This window comes from Postia placenta (genome assembly GCF_002117355.1).
Source record: "Postia placenta MAD-698-R-SB12 unplaced genomic scaffold POSPLAscaffold_13, whole genome shotgun sequence".
NCBI classification, from domain to species: Eukaryota; Fungi; Basidiomycota; class Agaricomycetes; order Polyporales; family Adustoporiaceae; genus Rhodonia; species Rhodonia placenta.
Genome location: NW_020169844.1, coordinates 635,194 through 647,386, shown reverse-complemented (window position 1 = coordinate 647,386; position 12,193 = coordinate 635,194). Strand labels below are relative to the sequence as shown.

Sequence of the window (12,193 nt, the reverse complement as noted above, 5' to 3'; positions counted from 1 at the left end):
GCAAGTGTGGCGGATGGGTTTGCAGGACTTAGCTTGCGTCAAATTTGTCGGATTGAGCCCCTATAACTCCCACAGCGGCGGGAAGGAGCCTGGGGTGAGGGTTGCAACCAGCCTTTGCAAAATCCGACGAATTTGATCGCCCGAGCGCAGGCGCCGGCAGCTGATGTTTTCCTCCGACCATTCATCTCTCCTCGAAATCAGACGTCCAATTGCCTCAGCATCGTGCTCACTAAGTCGTCTTCGGATCTTCAGACTCGGTCCAAGCCATTCAGTCGCTCGACCATGACAGTTCACCGGCACAATGCGCAGGCAGCATATCAGCCGTCACTGTGCTTTCATTCACCAACAACTATGAAGCAGAACATATTCTAGACGAAGAGTAGACTTTTTGGTGGACAAATCTCTGCGGTCATGGACAGACATCGCCAGCCGCGATCACTACTTGAAAACAGAGCATGGAGCGTCCAGCGAGGCTGACATGCCAGCCTCGTCAGCCGTGTCAGCCGCGGGCTATATACGAGAGCAAGGCCGCCCAACCTGGTTTTCCTCATGGCATACATGGTTTATGGTACGGTTCCCGGTTTCTGTCTAAATCTCGGGCTTGACGAGTCCGAGTGGGCGATGGGCAACGGGAGTGTCGGGGCTAGCCATCAGCTCCTGCGCTTTCGCAGCCTGTCGCTCGCGTCGCTCGGCGAGGTGCCGGCCCCGCTCTGGGGTCGCGCCGACCTGGGCGACGCGGGTCTTTATGGCCCCTCTGGTCCTTGGTTGCTCGCTCAGGTGGTCTACTTCCTTGTCCTCTTGTGCATGGCATCCAAGGTCCTCGCGCGGTTGGGTCTTCGCCGCGCAACAACTCTGGTTCTGCGCGCTGGTCTTCTGTCTGGGACGACTTCATTGTCAGTTCTCGGGATGATCTGCGTGCCGTCCGTGGTACTGGACTGGTCGCTGCTTGTGTCTTTGGTCTGGGTTGGGGTGCATGTCTCCGTGTCTGGTACGCGTGGTAGCGGTACATCCAATCCTTGGGTCTGCTCTCTGGTGTTCTGGTTCCTCGTCCTCTGTGTCGGCGGAGCCTCCACTGTCGGGCTTGTCAAGACCTCAAGACCTCAATCTATGCAGCAACGCGGCCTTGGGCGACTCGTGTTCTGGATGTGCGGCCCTGTTTCGGTGTTCTGGATCAATGCCATGTTGCGGTACTCATGGAGCCGGTCTATCGGACGTCGCCGGTCGGCGTCTGGTTCTCTCGATCCTTGGATGCATTTGGCATTATCTCCATCGGTGAGTCCATGTTCGACTCATCGCGCATGTATGCTGATATACACTGCATAGGAACTGGGTCGCCTTGGACGCGAGGGTTTTTGGCAGCAACTGTCCCGACTGGCAGGCTACGGCAAGAAGACGATGTTCATTGCCCGTCTAGTGGTCCTGTGGGTTGTCAACTTCACGAACATATTCTGGCTTGTGGTGCTCTTCGATGGCGGGCTCATACCATGGGGGGCTGTCTACATCCCTTGGTACATGGGCTACGGCTTTGCATCGTCTAGCGTGGTGTATACTGGGCTTTGGGCGGGTGAGAAGTCGGTCCGCCGTTGCTGTGCGACGCGGAGTGACCTTGCCCCGTCTCCATCGTATTCTACATCGGTGAGCTTCCTGGGTGATAATACGGAGTACAGATATCCTGACGAGGATTGCAGTCGGACGATGAGTCTGGCTGGTCAAGCGAGTCGGACTGGTCGTGTGGTTCAGAGTCTGAGGACGAGGAAAACCTCAACTCGCCGCACAAGGGAAAGCAACCAGCAAGCATCGGATGGGCCTACGCTTCCGGCACTAGCGAAGGCGCTATCGGCGCTGAGGCATCGGGCTCCGGTCTCAGCTACGTGGACAAGCTCGGTGTGGTGGACCACAAGAGCGCGGTCAACAAGGCAGCGGATGCGACGGCCGTTGACGACGGGTCTATCGCGGTGCACGCGCCCTCGGTTGCTGTGGTCGTGGATGCTCGGGTGACGAAGCTCGAGGAGGCTCTCGCCGCTGCACACCGTCAACATGAGCGCAACAAAGCCGTTATCGAGGAACGCGAGGCGCGCAACCGCAAGCTTGTGATGCAGCTTCCAGCCATCCGTCAAGCCGCTGCACAGGCCGAGGAGAAGGCGTCCGCCGCGCGTCAAGATGGCAAGGAGAAGTCTCGACGGGTGCAAGAGCTCGAGGCGCACATTGCTGTGATCAAAGCCGCTCAGAAGGAGGCCGCTCAGCGCTTCCAGAAGGAGAAGGCGGCGTTCGAGGTATGTTCTACTCTCTGATATATATCTGCGGCTAGTGACATCTCGAAACAGGCGTCGCTGGATATCCTTCGTCGTGAGGGTGACGATCGAATTCGCGCTTTGAAGGTGACGGTCGAGTGTGCCCGGAAGACGTCCGGCGACAAGAGTAGAGAGTTTGAGGAGCTTGAGGAGAGTCTGAAGCAGGCGGAGAGCGAGCGTGACAGTACGCGTGAGCGGCTGCAGCGCGAGAAGGAGGCGCTTCAGGTGCGTTTTCGATTTGGATTTGTGAGAATCACCTGAACGTTCTTCCAGACTGAGGCGAAGCTGGCCCGAGAGGAATTGGCGTCGAAGGAGCACGCGGAACAGCAGCTCGATGTGGTCATCGAGCGGCTTCGCGAGGACATTGCACGGACTCGGGTCAGTGGTATTCTTCGTTGCTTCTTGCATTTACTCATACGATTATTGTAGCGCGAGCGCGACTCTGAGGTTGCAGGGCCCGCGAACCAGGAGAAGGCACTGAAGGCCGATCTGGACGACAGGTCTTCTCAACTTGAGATCACTCGGGCCGCGCTGCAGTCTGCGGAAGAGGACCTCAAGAAGTCCAAGGCACTCTGCGCGGATCTCGAGCAGTCCGTGAGCCAGGACCGAGCGGACAAGGAGGCTCTGGAGGTGGCGTTACGAGAGGCAAAGGCTGAACTCGAGGCCATCTCTACGACGCGCCGTGCGAAGGCCGTGGAGGTCCTCGGGCTTATGCGGTCTTGCAAGGAGCTCGCGGAGCAGATGGACGCTGTCAAGGGTAGCGCAGAGTTCCAGCGCGTGGAGGCACACTTCGCACAGCAGACGTTCGAGGAGGAGGTCAAAGACCTCGAGATCAAGCTTGCTGCATCGACTGGTCAGACTGAGCAGCTCAACGCGGACCTCAAGAAGGTGCGAGAACTCAGGAGCAAGAATGCCGTTTGCAAGCAGGAGATAAACGCAGCTAAGGAGCACAACGCGGAACTCGAGCGTCGGAACGCAGAGCTCGAGGCGCATGCCGCTTGTCTCGAGGAGAAGCGTACTCGCCTCCAGGAACTGGACTCCGGTGTCAAGGCTGAGAAGGCCCAGCTCGAGACTCAGCGGGCGCAGTTGGACAATGACAAGCGCAAGGCCGAGGAGGACTTCTCTGCGAAGGTCGTGGACAACCGACGGAAGATCCGTGAGCTCCGGGAGAGCAACGCGGATCTCAGAGCGGAGCTGGCAGAGGCTCGGGCCAATGCACAGGTGCGTCTGCAGGAGCTCCAAGAGCAGCTTCCGCAAATGATGGACGACATTGTGGCCGCACAACACGAGGAGCTCCAGCGTGACGAGGAAGACATCCTCGATGAGCATGCTGACTCCGCGTTGGAAGACCTCTGCGATGATGCGGACATGGAGGCCGCTGACGACTCTGATGCTCTTTGGTCGGAGGAGTCCTCTGTCGTCGTCGAGGTTGCACCCAGGTATGGACCTCGGGTCAGGTACGACATCAGCGCGACGATGGTCTTTAACTTCACTGCCGACGACGTGGAGACGTCTGAGCCTGAGGAGGGTGACTCGGTGGAGCTCGAGGATGTGGTCTTGGACGACACCGGTGCTGGTTCGAGCAGCACTGTTCTGCACGGAAGAGGCTGCAATCGCGGTGTAGCATTCGCGCGCCCTCCTCGTCCGAAGCGTCGCAAGCCTATGTTCTGATGGCTTGTCATGGCTGTTCTGTAGCTCCCAGTGGAATCGAGCGAAGTACACGACTTCTGTCTGGTACAGACGTTGGCACGGAAACGTTCGGTGACCATGTTAGTATAGAAAGGTAGAAACAGTTTAAGAAGAAACCTAGGAAGCTGAATGATCCGTACTGTGCGGGCGGACCTGAGGTAGGCTATGAAGAGAGTAAGTGTAGAACACATGCGACACGCAGACTAGCTCGTGAGGACTTTAGAGTTGCGATTATCAGCGGTGAGGTGCACGACAGGACCCCGGGATCACTCTAGTTGCGGCATACGCTGGTTTCGTTCTGTAATGAATGCCTTCCCGCAGGGCTCCTGATACCAGCCGTCCACAGCATTCATGCTCGTACATACTATGGGGGGTAGGGAGTTTCTCAAGGCATAGAGTTACTCAAACCGCCTTGTACAGCCTTCCACATTTTAATTTTAAATCCCAGAAAATCTGTGAGAGTGTATATAGTCCCTATGGATGCACCCATGGCACCGAAATGAAAAAATCAGGAATGTGGAAAGAGTAGCATGCTCGACAAGGCATTTCGACACCAGTGTACTCAAATATCGAACCAGATCTCACCCGATTGCGATGAGAATTTCATCCCGGAAGCTTTCAATCTTCATTCTCTATTAATATATATGTATATTGATGAGCCTGATACTTTATAGCACTTGAGGTACAATGTAGACAAGCATAGTGGATGAGATCATCTTGCTCCTGTGGCTGGATGTGACTGTGGTTTAGACTCTGCTCGGCATGTCGCACAGATGTGTCTGCAAGACCATGCTCGTCTCGCTGCTAGCGGGTGTTACTGCGTCGGAGTGTGAACTTGTCGCCGTGACATGCCGTGATGATTTGAGCAACTCTATGCCTATTACCCCCCCAAAACGAGTCGTCCTTGCGGATTTGTGCCGATACAAACACCACTTATTGTATTGTGCTCAAGATATTTACAGTGGTATAGAAGATCCCAACGCATCGATTGACGCAAGAATCATGAAAAAAGACCCAGTGGTTTGTGAACCCGAGGCTTGCGAATGCGGCCATGAGCAACTCCTTCCTAACCATAGTACGAGAGCGCAGCTTTATATTTTGTACGAGTAGGTAGACCATGTGTAAAACTTTCCCAATATATATCATTGATCCGAAGCTTATGTGATTAGTGGGCGCACCAACGTTGGTTTGTGACCCTGGTGCACGGTTGGGCGCCTGCAGTTCTATGTCGTGAGAGACGCTCTGTCGGGCACGCCCCAGGGACAAGTCTGTTTCAGAGTCCGGCTTGCATCCAGATCCTGCAGGAAGGCACCCATTCAATCTTCAAACAATCTGTTGTAGTGTTGTCACATGCTGGTGATGTGATCCCCAGCGGACTGACTCCAGTACAAAAGGTGAGCCCACTGTAGTATTATTCGAACATTTCTGCTGAGTACTTTTGTATTGTTAGCTGCAGATGACAGTTCGGAAAATTGTAAGCTCACCTCAGCGACACTCATCTTTCTGCAAGCATGCACATCATTTCTACACTGGTAAAACCAGCCCAAATGGTGGGGACCTCAGTACACTTATGCCAGTCTGAGATGTGGTCACTCGATGGAATTGTACTCATGCTATGATTGAATGGGCACTACTCCTTCATAATGCAAGTTGGGCTATTCTCCTTGTGATTCGGACACTGATACACTTTTAGGCAATCAATGCATGGGTAGCAGACAGAGATGACCTTCAGGCTCTGATGCTTTCCCCTGATGAATGGTCTCTTCTTCAGCAGTTGTCCAGCCTACTAGGGGTATGAGTTATCTTTTGATTGCCTACAGCTATTAACAAGCATATTGAGCAGGAATTTGTACTTGTCACTCGTACGATGTTTCTGGCTCATACACCCACACTTTCATGGGTTCTTCCCATGTACGAGCACATGAAGAAGGCTCTTGTCAGGACCATTGGTGATGCCACTCTGGCCTCAATTAGATCAGCAGCACATGCTGGTTTGATAAAGTTGAGTGAGTATCATGTTAAAGCTTTGGCTTGTCAATATAACAGAATTTCAACTAGTGAGTTATACATTGTATCTTTGAGTGGATACTAATTTGTGTAGTTTGCCATCCTGCTTTGCGACAGGCATGGTTTTCCTGCCTAGGTGCTGAAGAGAAGAACAAAGCATGGGCATCATTTGAACACGTGTTCAAGGAGTACCAAAAGGATGTTCCTATACCAGCTGACACTCCTGCTATTTCATCAGCCTCAGCAGAACAGTCAAGCTTTCTTGACTCATTGTCTGCAGCTGTTGACTTTGCAGGTGAGCAAGGGTCTGCTCCTGTAAGATCTGAGTTAGATCATTGGAAGGATGGTGAAGGTGGCAAGGGAGACACTTATTACCCTCTCATTTGGTGGAAAGTAAGTCCTTCTAGCCATTCAGCTATTGAATCAATTCTTACACCCTGTCATTTGCTATAGGCACATGCTCATGAAATCCCTGTCATTTCCCAGATGGCACGAGACTTTTTGGCTATTCCTGGTGCAAGTGTGGCAGTAGAACAGTTGTTTTCGTCTTCACGTCACCTTTGCACTGATACTCGAAGCTCTTTAAAAGCTGATACTATCACACAAGCTATGTGCACAAAGCATTGGATTAGGGAAGGTTTGCTTAAGTTATAATAGGTACTTTATAGCTATATAAAACTGTTTGCAAACAGTTTAAACCATCTGTTTACTATTTACTGTTTATTTACGCTTTGGCTGTAAATGTAAACTAAATGGTTGGAGCCTTAGTGTTGTGCCTGGCTTCATTTGGCTGGAAAACAATGGCTTTGACCTGGCTTCAGAGAGCCCAGTCGGGCTTGGCTCGAGCTTGAGCCATGGCTTTCTCACAGCTTATGCACAGCGGCTGATTGCTATACATCGAGCGCGTGGGGGGTCATTAGAAGGAGCCTGTATTGCAGTAAGTAGCTAGGGGTACAGTAGCAGAGAAGGTGAGTACACCGTTCGAGATACTCAAGGACAGAGACAGTCATTCAGCATGAAGTGCCTATTCTCCCTGACATACGGAGAACGTTTACACCTCACCATGGAGTCCCCAACACTGTGAAGACATCCAAACCATTTGTCAAGATATGTTTTTGTGTCTCCTGCATCCACGAGATGCAAATAAGGTGTGGCACCGGAGCTCTGAACTGATGCCGCAGGCCCTGAGCTCGGGCTTCTGAGCCAGGCACGGCACAACCCCATTCTGTTGGTACAAAGATTTATCATTGTGTTCACTGATTATCACGGGTCCTGGTGCCCTCGTTGCCATCGAGCATCAGCCAAACTTGTACCGACTCTGTATGGTGGTAGCCGCTCTGACATTCTATCCGCAGCCATAGCTCCACCTGAAAGATCGGGATTTCACAACCGGCATATCAACCCACACGGCCTGGGATCTCACCGTCTTGTACGAACACAGTGTTTGAGCTGTCAGGTAGAAGACAATTGTCGAACTAAGTACACAGTGTTTGAACTTGCACGAACCACTCAGTCGTGACAATACACGAACGATCAAGCGAGGGACAAGGGGTGAGCAGCCCTAATTTATTTTTCTTCGCAATCACCATGACGGGTCCCCTCGACATGTTGATTGTGTTCAATTTCACACTTTGAAGTAACACATCAGACGGTTTTCGACTAGTAAAGCTGTCCAGGATGGACGCCCCATTCTATAGCTGAGTATTTCACTATGAGTGCTCTTGCGTAGTTGGTCTAATCATGAGGACCGATATCAAGCCCGGCTGTCTGCACCGTATTGTGCAATACGGATTGTTCAAATTCATTCCGGCATATATAGAGAAGGTCACAATCGTGTATCAACTTGACAGCTGACTACCAGCTGACTATTCTCGTGCATCGCCACCAGCGGCTCTCTAAACAGCACAGAGTGCGAGCTGGCGGGGCCCTGCGCTGCATCTGCTTTCAGTTGTGATCCAATACAGGAAGATCATGTCGCTTTCGATGCAGAAAGTGAAGATTTCACGGGCAGGGTAGTGACTATGCTCTCATCTTCTGAGATGAATGCTTTTGATAGATGCAAATATGGTTTCTGCGATTCCTTAAGATAGGACCTATTCATTCTCATTCGATCAAACTGATGAGTTCTTTCTCGTGATTGATTCAAAAGCCCCATATAAGAAATTTACTGTATGCTTTGTGGGGCACCTCCTCATCCGCGATGAGCTTGAACACACGATTAAACAGTACCACTCGCGCTACTTTCATCGGTGGCACTCTTAGCACCTTGTGAGCGGGTTTATTGAATCTGGATCACGTCGATTGACAATTCGTTTTACAGTCTCTATGGCGTCACTTGCGCTCAAGTGATGTATTATATGAGACGGTATCTGATGGATCATACAAGACTAAAGTTCCTCGTGTGTGTCCGGACGTGCCGCTGGGATACCGCTTTATCTGACCTGTATGATCTCCTTCAGGTGGCCTCACTACGGTGTGTGCTAGATTGTCATACAAGCATCACCCTTCCATCCACATCGTTTTCAGGCTATTGGACACAGCTAGAACTATAATATGGGTCTCAGTGAGCATCACAAGAATGAGACTTCTTCCCAAGACGCGCTGATACGACCTACGAAACCCTAACCCCTAACCTGGGTGCGACCTAAAGGGACTAGAGAGACGGATTATAGTCTAGTGAGAGGGGAGTTAGCAGCAAGGTGTCCCGCGGTTCGAGTGAACACGAGAAACACCCTTGGAAAAGGCTACGAACAACGGGGAAGGTACGAGGTGGCTTCGACACGTCGTCGAAGCTACTCGGAGGCTGTGGATGGTTAGTGGAGAGGATCGAAGCTCGGCAGAGCTCTTCGATGTATCGTAGAAGGAAGGGACACGACTCGATAGGGGGGACTTAGCTAGGACGCGGTTCGCAGTTTCTTCGACAATAGTCGAAGTCGAAGGGTTCGTCGAGACGGTATCGACGAGTAAACGCAGTGGACGAGGTTTCGAGGTTACGCAGCGAGGGACGAAGTGACGCAGTTAGAGGCTTAGACGCGGGGCGAACTCGGCTTATGAGCTCTGAACTCGAGGGGGGAACCGGATCTTGTATTTTTGGAGAGAAGTACGACAGAATTTATACTACGCATAGGACGCTACGACTATCGAAAGTGGCACAAGTACAAGGGGCTTTGCATTGTTCCTCAAGAAGCTGCCTCACCGAGGGGCACATATCAAGTTCATCGGTAGAGTGACGTCATGCCGAACGCGGAGATGAAGAGAAACATACGAGACACTTCGGACCGGTGTCCGTCGTTGAAGGCATGCTGCGAGGTTTGATACCTAATCGGGAAAGACCGGCTACGTCGGTGTGGCTCGGAGCGATGCACGCGCTTGGCCGAGTGGCGTCAAGTGGCCCTATTGTTCGCCGAATGCGGGAGATGTCCCGAGATCTATGCGCGAGGCATCGGGACGACCGTGCCGAGCTTCGAGCAAGTGTCGCGCACCGTCGAAGATGTCGAAGAGCGTCGAAGGCGAAATCGAAGTGTTGGGAGACTGAGTCGAAGTGCCGGGCGGGATGCGACTGCCGAAAAGAGGTGTATCGGGGCCCAGAGGGGCTTGGCGCCTATCAGCGCTTAAGCTCCACTCAGTGCACCTGGGCTTGGAATGTCGCATATCATACTGAAATTACATCTTCATGCTGACTCGCACGCTTACGGAAGATCGTCAGGGACCTCCTGGTATGTCGCTGACACATATGTCTATGTACAGTTCGTTGATATTCCAGTTGAAGGCTGATGTCTTCCTGGAGGTGCGACATAATGTCTATTCACTACGCACAGATTACAATTTGGTGGTACTTAGGGCCTCACTATTCTGATCGTACAAATGTGTGTGATCTTTCCAATTGACGGCGGAAATCGAGCGACATAGACCCTGCCCACAGCTACTTCACTGATTGCATACGGAGAAGTAAGTCCTGTACCTATGCGCTGGCCTATCGCTTACCTCCTGCAAAACAGTTATTGATCACCGATGGTACCAAGTACTTCTGACTATGACTATGGTACGTCTCGAGAATCTGTACTATGCATATAGTAATTTGGCAGCCGTTGTTTAGGGATTAACGTGTCTGGTATCCTATGGTTTGTCGCTCTATCACTTTGCACTGTGTGCTATGAAGTTTATGCTCGTGTCCGGTAGGCTTTTGCATTGGTATCAGGCACCTACGCGTATTTTATTGAAAACAGCTGACCATCGATCACCGATCGCAGGCACTGTTCACAATCTGTGAGTCAGTTCGATTGTACCCCAGCTAATGCTGTTCAGAATACTCAGGGACTTTCGCAGAGCGCAAACTGCGGAGATAGTGGATTCCCTTGGGAGCATTGGGATTTGTTCGGTGTAAATCAAGTCAACGATAAATGATGACGCGCATATATCTAGCTACCTATGTGTGTACACACATTGACGGCTGCAGTGGCGGACGTCTACATCGCAATCTCATTTTCCTTCATTTTACATGGGAAAAGGACCGGGTTCCACGGGTATGTACAGGTTTCCCTTCCGTACCCAAAGAATACGGGCGCAACTGACGGGGAGTACAGCACAAACCATATTATAACGCGGCTTGTTTTCTACATCGTACACCGAGGAGTAGTTGTTGCGTATGTCCGTCAAGTCAGAGTGGCGTTACCATGAGGTTAACCTATATCAAGTCTTATACAGGTCCTCCCGTTTGCTACGGTAAGTGATTCGACAACCACCTGTTGATTGTCTTGCTGACGGTGGCATAGTTCCTTGGCACTTTACATGCAAAACCGTTAAATTTGATCTGGCTTGTGTTTTACTTCTTGGGCAGCAAGTGTAAGTCCCTATGCATTGTTCTACGATACGTCTGTCGATCTTTATAGTATATGTCAATTCTCTTCTTGCTTTGTGAGCCCTTCGTCACTAACCTTGGAACTCACCTGATGACGACGGATCCGGATTCAAGACTCAATATACGCAATCATCTCAAGTCCCACGGCCCAATTGATTATATAGGGGACAATGTCCTGCTTAGTATCGACCAAAGCGGAGGAGCAGAACCTCATACAAACACACACGCTCTGCAGGTCCAGTTTGTAGCCGAGATGGCCACAACAGCCACAACACAGTGTTATGATCACGACGGATACACACAATAATCACGATCTACCAGTGTGCTGAGACCAGGAAAGCGCGGATTTCTAAATTTTACTCTCAAGTTGATGTTGTTGTACGATAGCATTTTCCATAATACTGAATGTATGATTTATGATTACGGCTGCCAAAAATCGATAAGGGGCCATGGTATCTCCAACTCCGAAGCAGGTAGTACGGTAGAGGCCTATGGCCAAGATATCCAGCATAATCTGGACGGCTGAACAACCGGCGTTGTCGATCGTGAGCAGTAAAAGTCTACGGCTGTCTCAGGTAACCCGGATGTACATGATACAACATACAATAGCAATGCGCGCAAGTTCTCATCTTACCTTACGTCGAGAGATCGACGGATCATCGAGCGGCAGCCTTTCGACGTGAAAAGATGTGCCCCATGAGGATAATGACATTCAGTTCTTCATGCCCCAGACCGAACCCACCTTCCCCATTGCCGACGTCCCCGTAATCTGAATCATTAGACCCACCCACTCTCGCATCATCGTCTTTCCGTCGCTCCTCGGGAGACATGAAATCAGGCACATGCTCCTGTAGCCATCGTCGGTTTCGCGCGTTCACCTTGTCGTGCGGGCCCATGAACAGCTGCGCTATAGGTCGGCCGACGTCCATCCGCATTTTCACAATGCGGTGAAGCTGCTTCCCGCTGAGCCCCGCAGCCGAGAGATGCTCGAGGGCGGGCAGGAATTCTGGAAGACGGCCATTCTGCGCGTCCGTGGTGTTGGCGCACAGCATACCGCACCACCCCTGAGCACCCCCACAACGGCGCACGTCAACGTCCAACCAGAACAACTGATCCGCAGTCCCAAGGGCTAATTTCCAGAGACTGAAGTCGGCACATTCCACGGCGCACAGTTTCAGTACCTGCACTCCGGCGAGCAAAGGCCGGGTAGGCTCTTTGAGCGCTCTGAGAATGCTGGTGCAGCTGTCACCTGTGACCGCAAGGGCAACGAGAACAAGCGACGGAAGCCTCAGGCGCTGGATGAGCGATGCAACGTATTCAGCATCGCAGGACTGGATCACAAGATTTA

The 12,193-nt window shown here is 51.7% G+C and overlaps 4 protein-coding genes across 4 annotated transcripts in view; 2 read left to right on the top strand and 2 right to left on the bottom strand.

Moving 5' to 3' along the window:
- Nucleotides 1-549: 549 nt before the first annotated feature.
- Nucleotides 550-4,255, top strand: POSPLADRAFT_1049099 (hypothetical protein; the record flags this gene model as incomplete). Its single annotated transcript, XM_024479661.1, has 10 exons — nucleotides 550-1,272; nucleotides 1,324-1,635; nucleotides 1,689-2,273; nucleotides 2,325-2,516; nucleotides 2,565-2,669; nucleotides 2,721-3,422; nucleotides 3,525-3,700; nucleotides 3,749-3,881; nucleotides 4,079-4,154; nucleotides 4,188-4,255. 10 exons carry the CDS (start codon nucleotides 550-552, stop codon nucleotides 4,253-4,255), a joined length of 3,072 nt encoding a protein of 1,023 aa, XP_024335730.1.
- Nucleotides 4,256-6,059: 1,804 nt separating this feature from the next.
- POSPLADRAFT_1151475 (hypothetical protein) lies at nucleotides 6,060-6,641 on the top strand (the record flags this gene model as incomplete). The annotated part of the gene is made up of 2 exons (XM_024486537.1): nucleotides 6,060-6,380; nucleotides 6,441-6,641. Coding segments are annotated over 2 exons (522 nt in total), but the record flags the coding sequence as incomplete, so codon positions are not given.
- Nucleotides 6,642-9,380: 2,739 nt separating this feature from the next.
- On the bottom strand, nucleotides 9,381-10,352 carry POSPLADRAFT_1151441 (hypothetical protein; the record flags this gene model as incomplete). Its single annotated transcript, XM_024486533.1, has 4 exons — nucleotides 9,381-9,618; nucleotides 9,681-9,711; nucleotides 9,972-10,049; nucleotides 10,274-10,352. The coding sequence occupies 4 exons, from the start codon at nucleotides 10,350-10,352 to the stop codon at nucleotides 9,381-9,383; spliced, it is 426 nt and encodes a 141-aa protein (XP_024335728.1).
- Nucleotides 10,353-11,244: 892 nt separating this feature from the next.
- POSPLADRAFT_1184641 (hypothetical protein) overlaps nucleotides 11,245-12,193 on the bottom strand; it is a gene marked incomplete at its 5' end in the record, with an annotated part of 2,364 nt that continues 1,415 nt past the window's right edge. Inside the window, one exon of the mRNA XM_024489093.1 lies at nucleotides 11,245-12,176. Within this exon, the coding sequence (XP_024335727.1) occupies nucleotides 11,502-12,176 (675 nt within the window). The 3' untranslated portion in view covers nucleotides 11,245-11,501. The remainder of the gene's footprint in view (nucleotides 12,177-12,193) is intronic.